At 44.9% G+C, this 21,866-nt stretch overlaps 1 protein-coding gene across 2 annotated transcripts; it reads right to left on the bottom strand.

Annotated features, from left to right (window-relative positions):
* Positions 1–5,437: 5,437 nt before the first annotated feature.
* ATMYC1 (basic helix-loop-helix (bHLH) DNA-binding superfamily protein) lies at positions 5,438–8,836 on the bottom strand. 2 transcript variants are annotated; one of them, XM_089612223.1, is made up of 8 exons: positions 8,542–8,836; positions 8,152–8,442; positions 7,963–8,059; positions 7,811–7,825; positions 7,632–7,688; positions 6,845–7,516; positions 5,785–6,210; positions 5,438–5,696 (listed from the first exon to the last, which is right to left on the bottom strand). In XM_089612223.1, the coding sequence occupies exons 1-8, from the start codon at positions 8,676–8,678 to the stop codon at positions 5,622–5,624; spliced, it is 1,770 nt and encodes a 589-aa protein (XP_089468349.1). In that variant the 5' UTR covers positions 8,679–8,836; the 3' UTR covers positions 5,438–5,621. The 2 variants fall into 2 exon arrangements, with proteins under 2 accessions (XP_089468349.1, XP_089468350.1); XM_089612224.1 differs by lacking the exon at positions 7,811–7,825.
* Between the last annotated feature and the right edge of the window lie 13,030 nt (positions 8,837–21,866).

The following is a 21,866-nucleotide window of genomic DNA, read 5'->3' on the forward strand; positions in this document are numbered from 1 at the left end:
AATGTCAACTGACTACACTAAAGAGTTGACACTGAAAATCTCTGGGTTCAAATGAATTTATTTTCTACTCAAGAATTCAATCTAATTGTAATGAGCGGATCCACAGAATATTATCAGTGTTTACCCTTCATGAATATCATCAGCTAGTCGGGATTTACTAAATTACCATTTTATCCTTCTAGCTGTTATTTCCTCAACTCCTTTATCGCTTGTGAATAAGTTAGAAACAATGTATTGACGAGGAGCTAACAAGTCACATTGTTTCATCCAAAAGAGTCACGACATAATTTGGACACTAGCCAGTTCATTTATTCAAATTCCAAGGAACAAAGCATGAGGTGATATACATTGCATTTCAACAATCTTGTACATGAATTCCATATCTATGAGAACTTCACAAAGTTACTCAATACATCTTCACAACTTAGTACTTCACCAATAGGTCCTGTTCAGAATCACATAGTGAGTCCGAACTCTAACTTTCTCAAATGAGAATACGTAAGCTGTGAAATGGCATGGCTCATTTAGGATTAAGGTAAGCATGATGCAATTCATACGTAGTGACTTCGAGACATAAGAGGTTAAATGGTTTGTTCTTATTTTTTTTCTCTAGAAGTGCACTGGTCAATTCAGTACCTTCAGAAGATACCTAGAAGAACTATAGAGTCTCCAACTCTCAATATCCCATAACCAGACATTATGGATTCTCCTAACAATCGTACTGAGGTCAATAGTCCTTTGACCCTTAGATTACGAATATATCGTTTTAAGAAAACCATGAAGAGATTGTTTTTGCAAATCTACATTTGTCTCTTCATGTGTTGTTAGGTTTGTTTATGGACTAAAGACTAAAGGTTTTATCATAAAGCTTCATACAAGGAATAAAGAATGAACGTTTCAACTTTTTATTAATGAATAAGCAATTAAAATCAAGAGTCTTCGTGAGACTTTATTACATCAAATGTACAAAAGTAAAGACTACAACTCTTCTTGTGGATAAGTATTTCAGGAAATCCACTTCAGGATCTATGTTCATCCTAAATGGTGGATCTGTTGTTGGGAGGAGTATCAAGCAATCTTGCATTACTGACTCCACAATGGAAGCAGAATATGTGGCTGCTTGTGAAGCATCCAAAGAGGTTGTATGACTTAGAAAATTCCTTAAGTATTTCGAAGTCGTTCCAAAAGTTTCATTATGATAATAGTGGGGCTGTCGCTAACTCAAAAGAACCTCGAAGCCATAAGTGCTCTAAGAATATTGAGAGGAAATATCATTTGATTTGAGAGATCGTGCAGCGCGGAGACGTGGAGGTGTAGAAGATCTCAACGGTTGTCAACTTGGTAGATCCATTCACCAAGGCTTTAGCCAGCAAAGTCTTCGACCAGCATCGGGAGGGATTAGGCATGAAGGACTACTCACATCTTCTTTGAGTCAAGTTGGAGTTTGTCGGCATTGGTTCCCACAAGAAGAGTAGTAGTTGTTACTTTATGCATTTGATGTAATAAAGTCTCACGAAGAGTCTTGCTTGTAACTGCTTAATAATTAATAAAGAGTTGAAACTTTCATTCATTCTTCCTTGTTTGCTTGAAGCTTTATGATAAACCTTAGTCTTTAGTCCTTAAACAAACCTAACAACAAATGAAGAGTCAAATACAGATTTGCACGAACAAACTCCTCATGGTTTGCTTAAAATAGAATATTCACAATCTAAAAATCAAAGGGCTATTGATCTCAGTATGATTGTTAGGAGAACCTCTGATGTCTGGTTATGAGACATAGAGAGTTGGAGACTCTATAGTTTATCCTATGTACCTTCTGAAGATACTGAATTGACCAGTGCACTTCTAGAGACATTGTAAGAACAAAACCATTTAACATCTTCTGTCTCAAAGTCACTATGTATGAATTGCATCATGCTTACCTCAATCCTAAAATGAAACATGTCGTTTCATAGCTTACGTACTCTCATTTGAGAAAGTCATAGTTCTAGATTCACTATGTGATATAGACAAGACCTATTGATGAAGTACTAAGTTATGAATATGTCATGAACAACTTTGTGAAGATCTCGTAGATATGGAATTAATGTACAAGATTGCTGAAATGCAATGTATATCACCTCATGCTTTGTTCCTTGGAATGTGAATAAATAAACTGGCCAGTGTCCAAATTGAGTCATGATTCTTCTGGATGAATCAATGTGACCTTGTTAGCTCATTGTCAATACATTGTTTCTAACTTATTCACAAGCGACAAATGAGTTGAGAAAATAACAACTAGAAGGGTAAAATGGTAATTTATAAATCCCATCTAGTTGATGATATTCATGAAGGGTAAACACAGATAATATTCAATGGATCCACTCATCACAATTAAGTAGAATTTTGAGTAGAAAATATATTCATTTGAACCGAGAGATTTTCAGTGTCAACTCTTTAGTGCAGTTAATTGACATTAAGCTAGAACTTGGAAAAGGTTTGTGAACTTTTGTGTCCAAGCATGCTAGCTCAAGCTTTGTTCATTTGGATCCATGAGGTCACTACCGCAAGTCATTAGAGTAGGATTTGTGAAACTAGTAGCTAAGTCAAAACAAGTTCAAGTATTGAACTAGACGAATTTTACAAAAATTGTCTAAAAGATAATTTTGTCCATAAGGACATAAGACTGTATAAATGTTAAAATAAGATTTTGGTCATTGTCATATGATGACAATGTAATTGATCCACACGGCCATAAATGAGAATTGGGTCTTGAGGATTGAATTTCATTTTATGGAATTTTATGTGAAAATTCTACATGGGTTTTTCTTGTATTGTCATGAACAAATAAATAAACATCTAGAATCATGTTCTAGAGGGACAAACCGTGGCCATCATCAAAATAAAGAAAGAAGGAAATTATTTTGTGCATTGATGTATGAAGATACTTGACAATAAGGAAAAGAGGAAACAAATTAATAGGATAAGGATATATAGATTGGACGGCCAACTAGAGGAAAAAGGGAAACAAATTACCAACCCTTGTATTATTATGATAGGATTTGGAAATAAAGATTTTGCTCATGAATATGTGATATTCAATAGAAAAGAGGAAACTACATCTTCAAGGCAATCCCTTCTCCTATAAATACCACACCTCATTCACAATGTTGAAAGAAGTTTTTGAGATTTAGAGTTTTTCTCTATAGACTTGGCTGATCCCTCTCTCTCTCTTCTTGCTCTTTTGTTTTGTCACCTAGGTCCTCATTAGACCTAGCATTTTGTACTAGCTCTTTGGCTCTAAAGACTAGTTCTTAAGTCATTGTGTTTAATAGTGCCCACACACTAAATCCTTTCTAAACTTGAAAACTCTAGTGGTAGAAACTATCGTGGTTATTCAGATTAAGAAGACGCGAGGAGAAAAGCTAAGTGGGGAAACGAGCGATTCAACCTTTCCAAAGGCTTCTCCACGCTCAAGCTTCAAACGAGGTTGGTACCGAGTGAAAGTTCTTTATAGTTTTTAAATTTTAAATTCTATGTTCATGCACTTTGTCTAGGTAGTAAAATCGTGTTACATGTTTTCAAGAATTTTTTATATTCCGTCATTAGTTAGAAGCGATAAATTATTCTTAATCCTAGATCTATTCCAACACCGGAGACCCCTCGCGTGCGCAGATCTTGACTATCGCCGCCCGCTGAGAAGTCGCCATAGCCCGGGAGATCGCCGCCACCGCAAGGGGAGTCGCCGTCGCCGCTGGGTCGCCTGGACGGCTCACCGAGGGTCGCGCACGCGTCCAGGTCTGGACCGCCTAGGGCACCAGCGCCGCCAGTGGGCCGGCTGGTTGGCCCGTCTAGGTTGGCCGGGGGTGGCCCGGACGCCCTCGCGTTCAGCGGGCCAGTCGCGTTGGCCTCGGCCGGCTGGGAAGAGCCCGATCTGGCGCTGGAGTCGGCTGGACGGGCAGCTATTTGGCTACTTGTCCCCGCGCGGGTGGCCGGAGCGTCGTCGGCACCGTCCATTAGCCAACCTTCAACGGCGTTCAAATCTTCTTCCCCAAATTCCATCGCCGGAGATACGCCAAAGCCGAACGCTGGGAGAGAATTGGGAGAGGAGGTTTGGGTAATGGAACGATGATTCCAAACATCCTCCATCTTTGTATAAGGCATGGCAAGGAGCGAAATAAATTCATCAACGTGGTCACCACATGTTGACCCGTCAAAGATGGACACGTCATCCGAATCCATGGGCACGTGATGAACACGGAGAGACGTGGACAAAGCAACAAAAATAATAATAAAAAATATCTAAGAGTGGGGATGCACGCACGCCACATTAAAAGTACATTTTCCATGACGCTTCGAGCTTCTTGGAGAAACATGCATGCCATAGGGCCTCATCATGGCCGGGCTTTCTCATCGCACGGTGATTCATGTCGTTGAAGTCTTGAGTTTTCACTCGACCTACGCTCGATAGGAAACTCGGGGGGCTAATTATATACGCCGATTCCACATCTCTCCCATGAAGAGACGGTCCATCTAAGCGTGGGCTCGCTCGGTAGACCGCCAGGCCGCACAGCCGACCGGATGACACGCCACAGGCAAGCCGGCCACAGTCGAACGGCCAACCAGGGGACCAGTCGGCCACCGGCCAGGTGGCTAGTCCAAGAGCCAACCGGCCACCGACCGGGTGGCTAATCCAAGAGCCAACCGCCCACTGGCCGGGTGGCTTGCCCACGATCCAACCGGCCATTGGCCGATTGGTCTTCCCAGACACGAAGTGGCCACCGGCCGGGAGGCACACCTAAGGACCAACCGGCCATTGGCCGGGTGGCTCTTCCAAAGGCCAAGCGGCCGCCATCCGAGTGGTCGGCCCAAAACCAGCCGGCCCTTTTCCTCTCCACTTCATCTATATATAGAGGCCTTCTCTCTATTCCCAAGATAATCCATCTTTGAGTCCTGAAACGCTGTCGTACTCCTAAGTCACTCGTTTCACTCATCTTTGGCCTCTAACCCCTAAACTCCTTTCTTCCACCTCACTCACACTAATGTTGAGCGTCGAAGAGGTTAACAGAGACAACCCCTCTGTTTCACTCGTTTCACTCATCTTTGGCCTCTAACCCCTAAACACCTTTCCACCTCACTCATACTAATGTTGAGCGTCAAGAGGTAAACAGAGGCAACCCCTATGTTTCCCCTTTGTAGTTATTCGTTTATCCATCCCTTTCAGGTACAAGGACGAGATCAGACACCATCTACAGCTAGGGAAATCGAGTTCAGGACGCTCGAGCCAGAACGCGACCACTTGGTCCGGCTCTGGGTCGAACTGTTTGGGGCTCCTAAATAGTTGTCCGAAAACGAGCGACAACAGGAAAGAGAAACAAAAGGAGGCTAAGTTTTTATATGTGCAAAAGTGTCTAAAGTATTACAAGAGAAGTAAACAAATAGTCAAAGCAAAAGAGACTAAAACTAAAATACCCTTATTATTTTAATAACTTGCTTTAATCTTGTTTTTTTTACGCACTTCAAACCCAACTACGTGCTCTAGATTATAAAAACATAAATTCCAGAATAAAACAGTAGTAAAAAGATAAATTTAAGTGGACATGCGCAAAATTTAAACACATTGCAAAACTTGATTGGTATTCTTAACACTTGAGACCAGCAACTTTCCAAAGTGCTTGTTTGATCATCCCTACCGGCGCTATAGCTGTCCCACGGAACTGAAAGTGAAACCCATAATAACATCAGAGAATCAAACCTAAACAAAAAGAAGAAGAAAAAAAAAACGGGCAAATTATGAAAACAAACCTTTGATTTAAGGGTCATAGTGAAAACCCCATCAAGAGTAGACGACTGAACGGAGTGAGAGTCCATATGAAGATGATTGATTGCTTCCATGACATCAAGCAATATGTAATCTTTATATGGGCATTTCATATCAATCACAACCTCTTGATCTTTCACCCTTACTTTCAAGTCCAGATCAGCAGACACGTCATCGTGGTTCTTCTCGTCAATATCGCAAGCCTTTCGTTTGTTCACCAACAATTTCTTTCTGTTGCAATTCTCCGAAATATGTTCTATGAAGCAATCAAGACTCTTCATGCTGTTCTTATCATTAGTTCTCGCCTTAATGTGAGTCATCGAGTCGGTGCAAGACTCTAGCTCTTGGACTCGTGCCTCAAGCTCTTTCAAGTACTTGATCGTGTGGTTCAGGACAATTTCTTTATCACTCTAACATGGGATCAAACATCCAACATGTTAGAAACCGATGTCAATAAAGTAGTAGAATACCATTTTCTTTTTATCTTGTCCTTCAGGACCGTAAACATTTATTCGTTATGGTTTATAGTTTCATTTATGGGTCCATTAAGAAAATACTCAATTTAAACGTTTGATACTACTAAATAGCCGATTTTTTATAAATCTTAGGTAAATAGTCATTTTCATATATTTACGGACGTAAATCTTAGATAAATAGTCATCTCTATACATTAGGCCACGTCATTATGTACGGCTATTTACCTAAGATTTACCAAGTTGGCCATTTAACAATATCAAACGTTTAAGTTGATTATTTTTCTAATTTTTTGTTCATTTATTCTTTTGAATTTTTACACTTTTATTTATAAGAAAAATTGTTTTCAGTTTTAATTTGAAAACTCCATATTTTACGAAAATTCTGGATGTGTATAAAAAATAAAAATAAAAATCAGTTTCAATTAGCATAAAAAATATTTGGGATCTGCATAGTTTCCTCAATTTATCCCATTGCGGGTCTAAAGAAGCCCATTCAAATCACAAAAACTCTTAACATACGATTAATAAACCGGCGAAAGAAGAAATGAATGAATGAATAAGGTTTTACCTTGTGGATAGAAGGAACTATAGACCTGAGAGCAGAGAAATTTTCATTCTCGTTCTCTTTGTTGAGTGGCTCAAGAGAGGAACCGCCGTACATAAATGGAACGGCAAAGAGAATCTTCTTCAGAATATTCTTCTGATCATCGAGGGAACGATGATCGGCCTGGACAATGAGCCCTTTCTTCCAGGCTGCGAAGCTCGAGTCGCGGTCGCACTCGCAGCAAGAGCAGAGACATTGCTCGACAAACCGCGGTGAGCCTCTGAGAACTGCCGCGACCGTTTTCTTGTAATGCAAGTCATCGTCAGCGGCTCCAATGTCCAGCGACCCCATCTTCGTGTAGTTGAATCTCTCAAGCTCTCTCAGCCCATTCTGCTTCGTCCTATCATCGCCAAAGGCCCCAGAAATGCAGTCGCTGGCGTTGTCCATGAACTGCCAGCCTTCGGCCATCAAGGAATCTTCTACGGAATATTCCGCCTTGCTGTACTTTTCATCATGGCTCACATCTATGAGTTCGTTGTTCTTGTCCGCTTCTTGATTGAGAGGAATTGGGTTTTTGTCCTTGTCGTTTTTATCGTTATCGGGAGTTTGATGAAGTAAGGTTTCGGTGCAGACGGGCTTTGAGAAATCTAATAATGAAGCTTTGATGTGTTGAAGGAGATTAGGGTCTTCATGAACCTGATTTTAGACCATAAAAAAAGAACAAAAACTTAAGTTACATCAAATTTAGGCTTTTTTTTAAGGTTTACTAAAAGAATATCTGTTTTCGTTTTTATTTTTATTTTTTTATTACCAGATCTGTTACTCCGATCTCTATTACGCCACCTAAGTGCGGGAAACAGACGACTGTCTACAAGCGAGGCAAAAAATAAATAATAGAGAATTAATACAGAAGTAATTATTATATGCAACAAATATTGACCATATATATTTATGCTAAAATATCTGAACTTTTTTTTTTAAAGTTATTACCTGAATAGATGCGCTCTTGAGAAGTTAGCCCGAGACAAAACGAGTTAAAAAAAATGAAACAAAAATTATCAAAAGAAAAAATTAGTATTTGCTGATTAATTTATTTCCAATTCATAATTAGCACTTGAAAACTAGAAACTTGTATTCCGAACCTTGGCTAGCAAAGAGCGAGTGAACACTTTGCTGTCAGCGAACTCAGCATGGCCCAGCCAAACAGGTTTCTCGGTCACTAAGGCACGGCCAGGCAGACTATATATATTACATACGAAAACATAATAAATAAACGGAAATGATGACATTACATTATATATATATATATATATATATTATTTATTTCTTACCCTTGGCCAGGTTTGAACGCGAAGGACATACAGACCAAATAATACCACTCGGCATCGGTGAGATCCTCCGGCGAAAGAGAAGCCGGTGACAGCGAAGAAGACGAGGATTGCTGTGATTTCTTATTATTAGCAGCGCTATCAGAGCTATCATCTTCCAACAAAGACTCGTAAAGCTCTCTCAATTGCTCGCTTCTCCGCTGACCACTCTTGTCGGTTATGAGCTCCATTGTCGGCACTATCTTCCTCGTTTTTATGTCTCCGTTGTAGTAACCCTCACTCCATTCCAGCACCCTGAATATAATTATTCGTTACAATTAGTGTGTGTGTGTCTGTGTGTGTAGATAGGATGTTTTATAAAAAAGAAAGAGAAAAAAGAAAAAAAAAAGATACCCTTCTTCTTTTGATGATAATGACCAGAAGATTGCGTAGCTCCATTGAATACTTCTCACTGCAACAGCAAGTTGTTTTCTCAGCTTCATTTCTACGACTGATGACTGATGATTATGGTTTTGACTTTCCTTTTCCATTTTTTTAAGTGTGTTTGGAAGATTGGAGAAAGAAGAAGTGAAGTTGAAGTCTTAGTTGAGAACACACACGTACGACGAAGAAAATCAGTTGGAATATGCATTGGATGACATGTTTGCTTTTTGAAAGAAAGACTTTGGGGTCTCTTTTTTTTTAGTGGGAGTGAAAGAGAAAAAGGAAAAGTGATGAGAGGCTTTTTTTTTTTTTTTTTTTTTTTTTTAATAGAGTGATGAGAGGCTTTTAAAAGTTGAGTTTTATATTCTTCTTTATTATTATTATTTTTTGTCCTTTTAGAAGTTAAGAAAAACCAAATATTTTAGGGTAAAAAATATAAGATTGTTTCTAATGAATGATCAAGTGAAAAAAAAAATCATGTTGTTTTTTTGTTGTTTTAAATATGTGTTTTACTTCTGAAACATGGCTATTTGTGTTCACGGACAATACATAACGTTTTATTATTTCCCTGTTTATTGATTGAATTTATTATGATCCCCGACAATACGATGTACACTGTAGTTTTTTTATGTATATATTTTTAGAAGGCCGTTTGGTTCTTTATGATCTATATCATCACTGAGAAAAATATTGCCATGAAAAATCACTGTTGTCCTACTCTTGCTGGCAATATAATAGAACGGTCCTACTGAGAAGTGGCATAAACATGAATTTGATTTCATTATTCTATTCTAGTGTCACATGTTTTCATTTATTACATGTGGAATACTGAATAGATTTATTTTTATTTTTTTGGTACCGAATTTCTGGGGAAACCAAGGAGTAAAAAAAGTATATGTCAAAATTCTGAAAATAATAAAGAATGGTGGGGTAAGCACCTTAATAAATAATAACTTTTCTTGTTTGGATTATCTTAAAGGCAAACAAATTGCTCAGACTTACTCAGACTCCCTTTAATTTGGTCCGGAAAACTATAAACTTTTTATAATGGTAAGTTCTAACTAGCTAAAAGAACTCTTATTCCGATTATTAGGGGGTATCAATTTCTTGGTTTTGAAATGAGCACGTGTGTTTAATTATTTTTTGTCTACCGAGATTCTAACAGATCAATTCACAAGTAATAAATAAATAATCAGCAGGTTCGTAGGTTATATTTAGAAATACTTTCAAATATCATGACCATAAGCTATAATAAAATCCTATAGCAATGAATGACCTGACTAGTTGAGCTTGAGAAACCAAGAAACGTGAATTTTAATTGAGAAAAGAAGGACATAATAAAGAAAATAACTTGGGGTCGATTAAAAGATGGAATAAAAAAGTGAAAGATTCCCTGTAAAACTATTTGTTATTACTTTTTATTACTATACCCAAAAATCTGGATAGAAGAATCCAATGATTTGACTTTCAATGAAATCTATAAAGAAACCTCTTACTTTTAACGATGTTCAATATGATTATTTCGAAGGATTCGCTAGTGACTAGTGCAGAATTGTTATATTATTTTCTTTTTCCGACCTAGCGTAGTTATTTACATATTGTTTATACGATAAGAAATGACAATTTTGAATTAATTGTTTAATAAATTAGTTTGACAATTTTTAGATGAGAAATTTTACAAAATAGACTCTTCGTGAATATATTTCTTAGTTGAATTTTATCAAATATATATTTTTCGCCATCTTTTTTATAAAAATATCCTTAAATAAGAAAACATATATTTTTCTGTAAAACGAAAAATGAAAAACATGATTCCAGATAATGCTTTTTATATTCTAGTTAAAAAAAAAAAAAAGAAAAAAAACCACTGTTGTCGGCCCGTCTAGGGCCGACGAGGACAAAGGCATCTCTTCGACCCGCGTGGCTGGTGCGAGGTCTTGAACGGCGAAACCCTGACCCAACCAGGGGCCGGCCCAAACCAATGGCCATGTCAAATGCCTTGCCCGGCCATTGGCCGAGTCAATGGCTCACTCGGCCATTGGCTAAGTCAATGGCTCCTCGGCCATGGGCTGAGTCAATGACTCACTCGGCCATTGGCTGGGTCAATAGCTCACTCGGCCATTGGCTGAGTCAATGGCTCCCTCGGCCATGGGCTGAGTCAATGGCTCACTCGGCCATTGGCTGAGTCAATGACTCACTCGGCCGGTGGGCAGTTCACTCGGCCATTGGCCGAGTGAACCTTCCAGCAGTTCACTCGGCCAATGGCCGAGTGAACCTTCCAGCCACCTAGGCAGTTCACTCGGCCATTGGCCGAGTGAACCTTCCAGCAGTTCACTCGGCCAATGGCCGAGTGAACCTTCCAGCTGCCCATGCAGTTCACTCGGCCATTGGCCGAGTGAACCTTCCAGCAGTTCACTCGGCCAATGGCCGAGTGAACCTCAGCCGGCCCAAGCCTTTCACTCGGCCAATGGCCGAGTGAACCTCACCACCATGTTCACTCGGCCATTGGCCGACCCAACCATTGAAGGAGTCAAATGGCCGACTCAAGCATGCTCACTCGGCCAAGGGGTCTTCAAACCACCTCTTGGCCGCCTATAAATACAAGGGTCCCTCCCTTGACCCAGGTAATCCATTCTTGAGTACTGAAACGCTGTCGAACTCGTACCTCGCTCGTTTCTCTCAAGTCTCGGCCTCTAAACACCCCTAAAACCTCTATACTCCACCTCAATCCCGCTAATGTTGAGCGTCGGAGAGGTAAACAGGGGCACCCCCCCTGTTTCCCCTTTGTAGTTCACAATCTCTTTCTTGCTTTTCAGGTATCGAGACGAGGTGAGCTTCACCCACAGCTAAGGGACGACTTGGGATACCATGTCCGACACGCTCGAGCCGGAGTGAGACCACTTGGTTCGGCCTTGGGTCTAACCACTCTGGGCTCCTAAATAGTTGTCCAAAAATCAGCGACAACATTTTGGCGCTAGAAGGAGGGGACCTCGACGCTCTCCCTTCCATTCCTCTATCATTACATCTACGACTCTCGAGAGATGAGTCATGTGCCGGCCACCTCCGTGGCCGCCCGAGCGACTAGCTCTAGGCACGGCCTCCAAAGCTCTGCGCACGGTCTCGAAGGGCAACCTCATGATAATGAGAGCCAGCCCCGAGACCCGACGAATGACCCCGAGGCCGCAGTCCGAGAGGACACGGCTCGAAGGCTCGCCAAGCTCCTAGACCACCCCGGCGTCACCGGCGCGCTCATCGCCGACCTCATCGATTCCAACGACGTCGACGACGTCAACCACGAGACCAACCTCGACCACGCTGTTCACGAAAGGGGACGCACGCGCACGCTTCCAAGGGGACACCCTCGAGCTACCGCGCCAAGACGTCAACTTTCTAATGAGTACGTGCACGCGCCCTCGAGGGGACACCCTCGGGCGACCGCGTCAAGGCACCAAAGCTCGCGCAATACCCGAGGACGTTCGGTTTCGAGGTCCCGAAAGGGACGCTCCAAGCTCACCATCCGCGTCCAAAACCCTTGTGAAGGTGACAACGTCGATGGCCGCGGCCTCCGCCAAAGGCGTCGCCTGAATGACACGCCCTTAACAAGGGTGATAGGGACGGCCTCCGGAGACTTGAGAGACCGCCTCAGCTCTCAAAGAGAGGATCACGAGTTCGACTTGAGAGAAAAACTCGACGCTCAACGCGAGACCGCGATCGTCTTGGGGCAGCGACCACCCAACATTGATCGAGCACCCAGCCAGAAGCGCGCAGCCGCGCTTGTGATACCGGCCGTTGGTCCCGAGTCACGAAGGAAAAGGCGCCGGAAGGGTCAAGTCCCTAATGACCACCCTTCTCCAGCCCCGAAGCAATCCTTCGTCCCGCTCAACACAACGCCCGACCGGATCCTGAGCTTACGCCGCGATGAGCTGGGAAGCCCCGCTCCACTCACAAAGGACCCCGCGAAGCGAGATCGAAGTAGGTTCTGAGAATATCACCATGACCACGGACACGCAACGACGGAATGCTACCAGCTTAAGAAGCAAATTGACTCCCTAATTCGAAGTGGAGACCTCAAGGAATTTGTCGCGTCTGCTGGCAAGCCGTGATTGTCACAGCTCTCGCCCTTAAATTCACGCCCGAACTCGATCGGCTTCGTGATCACTTTTATTTCGAAAATGTAATTTCCTTTTTTCAAAGAAGGCCAAGTACCATGACAAACTGTAACGACCCCCTTATTGCAATAAAGAGTTATTTCACACATGAAAAAATGTAACGCACACTGTTGTATACCTCTAACGCGAGAGTTTCTTGGCCTTTGTCTCACAAACGCAAGAAACTCGGGGGGCTAACAGGGATCAATGCTCAATCAAAAACAACTCAACAACAACTAAAAAAAAACAAAAATAATAATAAAGTCTCAAGGGGCCGATGGTTAGGCCAGAGGTCCCAAAGAAAGACTCTTCACATGTCTCCTCGAGATGAATTCATTCCTCGAGTCGAGCTCCGAGTCCGCGAGTCGACCGATACTCCTCGCGACGACTCTTCACAAAATTCCTCGTGCAGGCTCTACGTGAGTCCTCGAGTCGAGTTCGAGTCCACGAGTCGACTGATACTCCTCGTGCCGACTCTTCACATGTCTCCTCGAGATGAATTCATTCCTCGAGTTGAGCTCCGAGTCCGCGAGTCGACCGATACTCCTCGCGACGACTCTTCACAAAATTCCTCGTGCAGGCTCTACGTGAGTCCTCGAGTTGAATTCGAGTCCACGAGTCGACTGATACTCCTCGTGCCGACTCTTCACATGTCTCTTCGAGATGAGTTGATCCCTCGAGTCGAGCTCCGAGTCCACGAGTCGACTGATACTCCTCGTGCCGACTCTTCACGTAACTCCTCGTGCAGGCTCTACGTGAGTCCTCGAGTCGAGTTCGAGTCCACGAGTCGACTGATACTCCTCGTGCCGACTCTTCACATGTCTCCTCGAGATGAGTTCATCCCTCGAGTCGAGCTTCGAGTCCACGAGTCGACCGATACTCCTCATGCCGATTCTTCACGTAACTCCTCGTGCAGGCTCTACGTAAGTCCTCGAGTCAAGTTCGAGTCCACGAGTCGACTGATACTCCTCGTGCCGACTCTTCACATGTCTCCTCGAGATGAGTTCATTCCTCGAGTCGATTGATACTCCTCGTGCCGACTCTTCACATGTCTCCTCGAGATGAGTTCATCCCTCGAGTCGAGCTCCGAGTCCACGACTCGACCGATACTCCTCATGCCGACTCTTCACGTAACTCCTCGAGATGAATTCATTCCTCGAGTCAAGTTCGAATCCACGAGTCGACCGATACTCCTCGTGCCGATTCTTCACGTAACTCCTCGTGCAGGCTCTACGTAAGTCCTCGAGTCGAGTTCGAGTCCACGAGTCGACTGATACTCCTCGTGCCGACTCTTCACATGTCTCCTCGAGATGAGTTCATTCCTCGAGTCGAGCTCCGAGTCGCGAGTCGACCGATACTCCTCGCACCGACTCTCCACGAAACTCCTCGTGCAGGCTCTGCGTGAGTCCTCGAGTTGAGTCCCGAGTCCACAAGCCAACTAACCACTCCTCGTGCAGGCTCTACAATAGCCCTCGAGGTGAGTCCCAAGTCCACAAGTCAACTAACTATTCCTCGTGCAGGCTCTACATGAGCCCTCGAGTTGAGTCTTGAGTCCGCGCTCGCCGCCCAGCTCGTGAGCCGATAGGCAACGAGTTACAAATGGGTTCAAGATTTGCGTCTGCTGGGCGTATCTGGTCTAGCCAGCGTCCACGGGAAACCTCGCCACACAAAAGTGGTATCGCGCTCGCCGCCCAGCTCGTGAGTCGATAGGCAACGAGTTACAAATGGGTTCAAAGCCTGCGTCCGCCAGGGCGTATCTGGTCTAGCCAGCGTCCACGGGAAACCTGGCCACACAAATGTGGCATCGCGCTCGCCGCCCAGCTCGTGAACCGATAGGCAATGAGTTACAAATGGGTTCAAGGTCTGCGTCCGCTGGGCGTATCTAGTCTAGCCAGCGTCCACGGGAAACCTCGCCACACAAATGTGGCATCGCGCTCGCCGCCCAGATCGTGAGCCGACAGGCAACGAGTTACAAATGGGTTCAAGGCCTGCGTCCGCCAGGGCGTATCTGGTCTAGCCAGCGTCCACGGGAAACCTGGCCACACAAATGTGGCATCGCGCTCGCCGCCCAGCTCGTGAGCCGACAGGCAACGAGTTACAAATGGGTTCAAGGCTTGCGTCCGCTGGGCGTATCTGGTTTAGCCAGCGTCCACGGGAAACCTCGCCACACAAATGTGGCATCGCGCTCGCCGCCCAGCTCGTGAGCCGACAGGCAACGAGTTACAAATGGGTTCAAGGTCTGCGTCCGCTAGGCGTATCTGGTCTAGCCAGCGTCCACGGGAAACCTCGCCACACAAATGTGGCACCGCGCTCGCCGCCCAGCTCGTGAGCCGATAGGCAACGAGTTACAAATGGGTTCAAGGTCTGCGTCCGCTGGGCGTATCTGGTCTAGTCAGCGTCCGCGTGAAACCTCGCCACACAAATGTGGCATCGCGCTCGCCGCCCAGCTCGTGAGCCGATAGGCAACGAGTTACAAATGGGTTCAAGGCTTGCGTCCGCCAGGGCGTATCTGTTTTGGCCAGCGTCCGCGCAAAACCCAGTCACGCAAACGTGACATCGAGGCCCCCCGAGGCCCAAGTCGTGCTAATCGATCACGCCTTCACTGGTAGGTCGAGAAAATAAGCCGCGCAAACGTGACATCGAGGCCCCCCGAGGCCTAAGTCGTGCTAATCAATCACGCCTTCACCGGTAAGTCGAGAAAATAAGCCACGCGCATCAAAAGCCATCCCTCGCGACACACAAAAGCCGTCCCTCGTGGCGCACAAAGGCCGTCACTCGCGACGCACCAAGGCCGCTCCCTGTGACGCAATCCCGAGAGCGTTCACCCCGCATCCACATAAAAGCGTAGGTTTTGAGTTTCCACTCGACCTACGCTCGACCGGAAACTCGGGGGGCTAATGTTGTCGGCCCGTCTAGGGCCGACGAGGACAAAGGCATCTCTTCGACCCGCGTGGCTGGTGCGAGGTCTTGAACGGCGAAACCCTGACCCAACCAGGGGCAGGCCCAAACCAATGGCCATGTCAAATGCCTTGCCCGACCATTGGCCGAGTCAATAGCTCACTCGGCCATTGGCTGAGTCAATGGCTCCCTCGGCCATTGGCTAAGTCAATGACTCACTCGGCCATTGGCTGGGTCAATAGCTCACTCGGCCATTGGCTGAGTCAATGGCTCCCTCGGCCATGGGCTGAGTCAATGGCTCACTCGGCCATTGGCTGAGTCAATAACTCACTCGGCCGGTGGGCAGTTCACTCGGCCATTGGCCAAGTGAACCTTCCAGCAGTTCACTCGGCCAATGGCCGAGTGAACCTTCCAGCCGCCCAGGCAGTTCACTCGGCCATTGGCCGAGTGAACCTTCCAGCAGTTCACTCGGCCAATGGCCGAGTGAACCTTCCAGCCGCACAGGCAGTTCACTCGGCCATTGGCCGAGTGAACCTTCCAGCAGTTCACTCGGCCAATGGCCGAGTGAACCTTCCAGCTGCCCATGCAGTTCACTCGGCCATTGGCCGAGTGAACCTTCCAGCAGTTCACTCGGCCAATGGCCGAGTGAACCTCAGCCGGCCCAAGCCTTTCGCTCGGCCAATGGCCGAGTGAACCTCACCACCATGTTCACTCGGCCATTGGCCGACCCAACCATTGAAGGAGTCAAATGGCCGACTCAAGCATGCTCACTCGGCCAAGGGGTCTTCAAACCACCTCTTGGCCGCCTATAAATACAAGGGTCCCTCCGTTGACCCAGGTAATCCATTCTTGAGTACTGAAACGCTGTCGAACTCGTACCTCGCTCGTTTCTCTCAAGTCTCGGTCTCTAAACACCCCTAAAACCTCTATACTCCACCTCAATCCCGCTAATGTTGAGCGTCGGAGAGGTAAACAGGGGCACCCCCCCTGTTTCCCCTTTGTAGTTCACAATCTCTTTCTTGCTTTTCAGGTATCGAGATGAGGTGAGCTTCACCCACAGCTAAGGGACGACTTGGGATACCAAGTCCGACACGCTCGAGCCGGAGTGAGACCACTTGGTCCGGCCTTGGGTCTAACCACTCTGGGCTCCTAAATAGTTGTCCAAAAATCAGCGACAACACCCCCCTAGTAAAAATGCTCTCTGAAAGACGTCAATCACCGCAAAGAAATGGGTGAGAGCAAAAAATCGCCAACTCAAGCAACAACAAAAAAAATCTCTATTTATCATTCTCGAACAATTCATTTATGTTATGTCTCGTGACACTATGTTGACCGTTAGAGTTACAAAAGCTATCTATCTATTTAAAGCATTAGTTTATTACACTTTGAATATTCATAATAAAATTTGATCTCTTATAAGTATGATAGGATAAAATTGATATGAATAGATCACATTGCATATAATTTTATCCACCACATATTCATAGTTAATCTATGTCATTTGATTATACTGATATAAGTGACCACTGCTGTGTTTGGTTGCGATTGATACAACGAAAAAAAACTTTGATCCTATATTGATGTAATTGATGAACGAGAATGTAATATGTCACAACATAATAATGGCAGACATATTTTGGCGCACTAAGATTGGCATATTTATTTTGGTCCACTGGGAGATTATTAGAATATTTTTGGGGCTACTAATGTCATTAAATAAATGTGTTGAGTCATTATTAATTAAGTCAAAATTGATGTGGTCAATTCATAATAAAATTTGTGACTTAAGGATATATTTGTCATGATGTTATTATGTGGATATTATAAGTGTCAATTCTAATTCGATGAGGGGCTGAAATAGAAATAGGCAATAGTTGTTAGTAACTGTGACAGTTATTAATAACATGTATGATCTCTGATTGTAGTACGTATCTTTTTTAGTTTTCCCATCAGTAAGAATACCTCAGACTCAAGAAAACTGCAACCATCATCATCTTGTGCATTCAATGCAATGGATTCATGTACGCTTCCCGCAGATCTTTGATTTTGCTTTTCTTGAATTGAATTGAGATTAAATTAGAGACTCAAATATTAACAATTAATATTAGAGAAAAAAAAATTAATTCTTGAGAATATTTAGAAGAGAAATTGCCTCAACTACCACAATTTGATAAGTTTTTTTCGATTTCCCACCAAAAGCTTAATTTGGCCAAAAATACTACTAAACCACTTGTACACATACAATTTTACCCTCAACAATTGATGTTAACAATTTATATCAATTGAAAAGATGTCGATTGTTGACATCTATGTCAACAAATAGAGAACTCAAAATCCACAGATGTCAACAATAAATGTCAATTGAGTACTTCTGTCAATTATGTTAAACATACAAGTGCGTTTTGGAAATGTCAAATTTGAATTTGGCGAATCACATGAATCGTTTGAGTTATTTTGGTTTGCGATAATAATTTGGATATATGCGTATTTACATCTGGCTTGCAATATGGATGTTATGGCATGTGGATTTAGTGATTTTGACTAAAGCTTATGGATGTTGTAAAGCTTCGGGATATCCCGATTCAGTGGGAGTTTGTTTGTTTGTTTATGTTGTGGGTTTTATGTTTAATATTGTGTGTAAAATACATACTTGTGGATTCTGATCAGATTTATGACATTAGTTTATTACACTTTGCATATTCAGGATAAACTTTGATCTCTTTAATGTAGGAAAAAATAAAATTGATATGAATAGATCACCTTGCATATAATTTTATACACCACATATTCATAATTGATCTATGTCATTTGATTATATTGATATATGTGACCACTGATGTGTTTAGTTGTGATTGATACAATGAAAATAACTTTGATCCTATATTGATGTAATTGATGGACGAGATTATAATACGTCACAGTATAATAATGACAAATATTTTTTGGTGCATTAAGGTTGACACATTTATTCTACGCATGTGTAGTCCAGTGGTAGATTGCTAGAATATTTTTTAGATTACTAATGTCATTAAATAAATGTGTTGGGTCATTATTAATTAAGTCAAAATTGATGTGGTCTAATTCAGAATAAAGTTTGTGACTTAATGATATATTTGTCATGATGTTATAATATGTGTACCATAAGTGCCAATTCTAATTCGATGAGGTGTTGAATTAGAAACAGGTAATAGTTTTTGGTCACTGCTTGACATTAATAACATGTATGGTCCCTGATTACAATACGTATCTTTTTTGTATCACCATCAACAAGAATACTCCAAATTCGGGCAAACTCCTATTGGAAAATCATCACCATTTTCTGCATTCAATCCAATGGATTCGAATATGCTTTCGCTATTTAGATATTTGGATTTTTCTCTTGAATTGAATTGGGATTAAATTAGTGATTCAAATCCTAATAGAATAAGTATGTTCTACAATTATAATTTGAGCAATAATTACAATAGTTTTCGTATTTTATTGCTTTTGTTCGTTAACCCATGTCTCATTTCTCCTATTATGCATATCATAGTTAAATTTTAGAAAATCACAATCAATATTTCAGACAAATATTCTTGAGAAACTTATATTCACCCAAATATCTGATAATGCGATCATTTTAACACCGATGAAGACATCATAATATATGAATAATGATTTATAATACATAGATAATAGGAGGATTTAGTCTATAAGTGATAGAGATAGTTTGGTAAGATTAATTAAATAATAGCATATTGTTGTCGCTGTTTTTCGGACAACTATTTAGGAGCCAAAGACTGTCAGACCCATGGCCGGACCAAGTGGTCTCGTCTTGACTCGAGCGTGTCGGGCTTGGTATCCCAAGCCGTCCCTTAGCTGTTGGTGGTGTCAACCTCGTCCAGGCACCTGAAAAGCAAGCAGAAAGAGGTGTGAACTACAGAGGGGAAACAGAGGGGGTGCCTCTGTTTACCTCTCCGACGCTCAACATTAGTAGGATTGAGGTGGATATAGAGGGTTTAGAGGTGGTGAGAGGCCAAAGATGAGCGAAACGAGTGAAGTACGAGTTCGACAGCGTTTCGGGACTCAAAATTGGATTACCTGGACTAGGGGAAAGACCCCTATATTTATAGGCGACCAAGGAGCGTCATGAACAACCCCTTGGCCGAGGGCTACCTCTGACCCGGCCATAGACGGCTCTGACTCGGCCATGGACGGCTCTGACTCGGCCATGGCCGGCTCTGACTAGGCCGTGGAGGCCATGGCCGGCTTTGACTCGGCCATGGCCGGCTCTGACTCGGCTGTGGGGGCCATGGCCGGCTCTGACCCGGCCATGGATGGCTCTGACTCGGCCATGGAGGCCATGGCCGGCTCTGACTCGGCCATGGCCGGCTCTGACTCGGCCGCGTGGGCCATGGCCGGCTCTGACCCGACCATGGATGGTTCTGACTTGGCCGTGGGGGCCATGGCCGGCTCTGACCCGGCCATGGATGGCTCTGACTCGGTCATGGAGGCCATGGCCGGCTCTGACTCGGGCGTGTGGGCCATGGCCGGCTCTTACCCGGCCACGGATAGTTCTGACTCGGCCATGGAGGCCATGGCCGGCTCTGACTCGGCCGTGGGGGCCATGGCCGGCTCTGGGGCAATCACTCGGCCATTGTCCGAGTTAACTGCGTGGCTAGATGACTTTTGGGCCGGTCGTGGGCCAGCTGACCTTTGGGCCGGCCGTGTGCCGGCTGAGCATATGGTCGTCCATTGGCTGGGTGACCCTTGGGCCGGCCATTGGTTTGGGCCGGCCAATGACTGAGGCAAGGTCTCGCCGTCAAAGGCCTCACGCCGGTCTCGCGGGTCGAAGCGATGCCTTCTTCTTCGTCGGTCTGAGACGGGCCGACAACATTAGCCCCCCGAGTTTCTGGTCGAGCGTGGGTCGAGCAGAAACTCAATACCTGGGCTGACGTGCGGACCCGGGACAAATGCTATCGAGTTTGTGGTCGCATCGTAGAAGGGCTTTCAATGCGTTGTGAGGGACGGCTTGTGTGTGTCGCGATGGTCGGCCTTCGCTCCGGGTTAATCGTGCGTGGCTTATCTTCTCGACCTACCGATGAAGGCGTGACTTTTGAAACCCATTTGAAACTCGTTGCCTTTCGGCTCACGAGCTGGGCGGCGAGCGCGATGCCACATTTGCGTGGCGAGGCTTCCCGTGGACGCTGGCTAAACCAGATACGCCCGGCGGACGCAAGCCTCTGAAACCCATTTGAAACTCGCTGCCTATCGGCACACGCGCTGGGCGGCGAGCGCAGTGCCATATTTCTGTAGCCAGGTTTCCCGTGGACGCTGGCTAGACCAGATACGCCCTGGCGGACGCAAGCCTTGAACCCATTTGTAACCCGTTGCCTATCGGCTCACGAGCTGGGCGGCGTGCGCGATGCCACATTTGTGTGGACAGGTTTCCTGTGGACGCTGGCTAGACCAGATACGCCCTGGCGGACGCAAGCCTTGAACCCATTTGTAACTCGTTGCCTGCCGGCTCACGAGCTGGGCGGCGAGCGCGGTGCCACATTTGCGTGGCCAGGTTTCCCGTGGACGCTGGCTAGACAAAATACGCCCTAGCGGACGCAAGCCTTGAACCCATTTGTAACCCATTGCCTTTCGGCTCACGAGCTGGGCAGCGAGCGCGATGCCACATTTGCGTGGCGAGGCTTCCCGTGGACGCTGGCTAGACCAGATACGCCCTGGCGGACGCAAAACTTGAACCCATTTGTAACCCGTTGCCTATCGGTTCACGAGCTGGGCGGCGAGCGCGATGTCACATTTGCGTGGCCAGGTTTTCCGTGGATGCTGGCTAGACCAGATACGCCCTGGCGGATGCAAGCCTTGAACCCATTTGTAACTCGTTGCCTATCGGCTCACGAGCTGGGCGGCGAGCGTGATGCCACATTTGTGTGGCCAGGTTTCCCGTGGACGCTGGCTAGACCGGATACGTGCAGAGGACGCAAGCCTTGAACCCATTTGTAACTCGTTGCAAATCGGCCCACGAGCTGGGTGGCGAGCGCGGACTCAAGACTCAACTCGAGGACTCATGTAGAGCCTGCACGAGGAGTAGTTAGTTGACTTGTGGACTCGGGACTCAACTCGAGGACTCATGTAGAGCCTGCACGAGGAGTTTCATGGAGAGTCGGCTCGAGGAGTATCGGTCGACTCGCAGACTCGGAGCTCGACTCGAGGAATGAACTCATCTCGAGGAGACATGTGGAGAGTCGGCACGAGGAG

This window comes from Urtica dioica, chromosome 4, assembly GCF_054948205.1.
Source record: "Urtica dioica subsp. dioica isolate 48M chromosome 4, U.dioica_male_clone48M_v1_H2, whole genome shotgun sequence".
Taxonomy (NCBI): domain Eukaryota; kingdom Viridiplantae; phylum Streptophyta; class Magnoliopsida; order Rosales; family Urticaceae; genus Urtica; species Urtica dioica.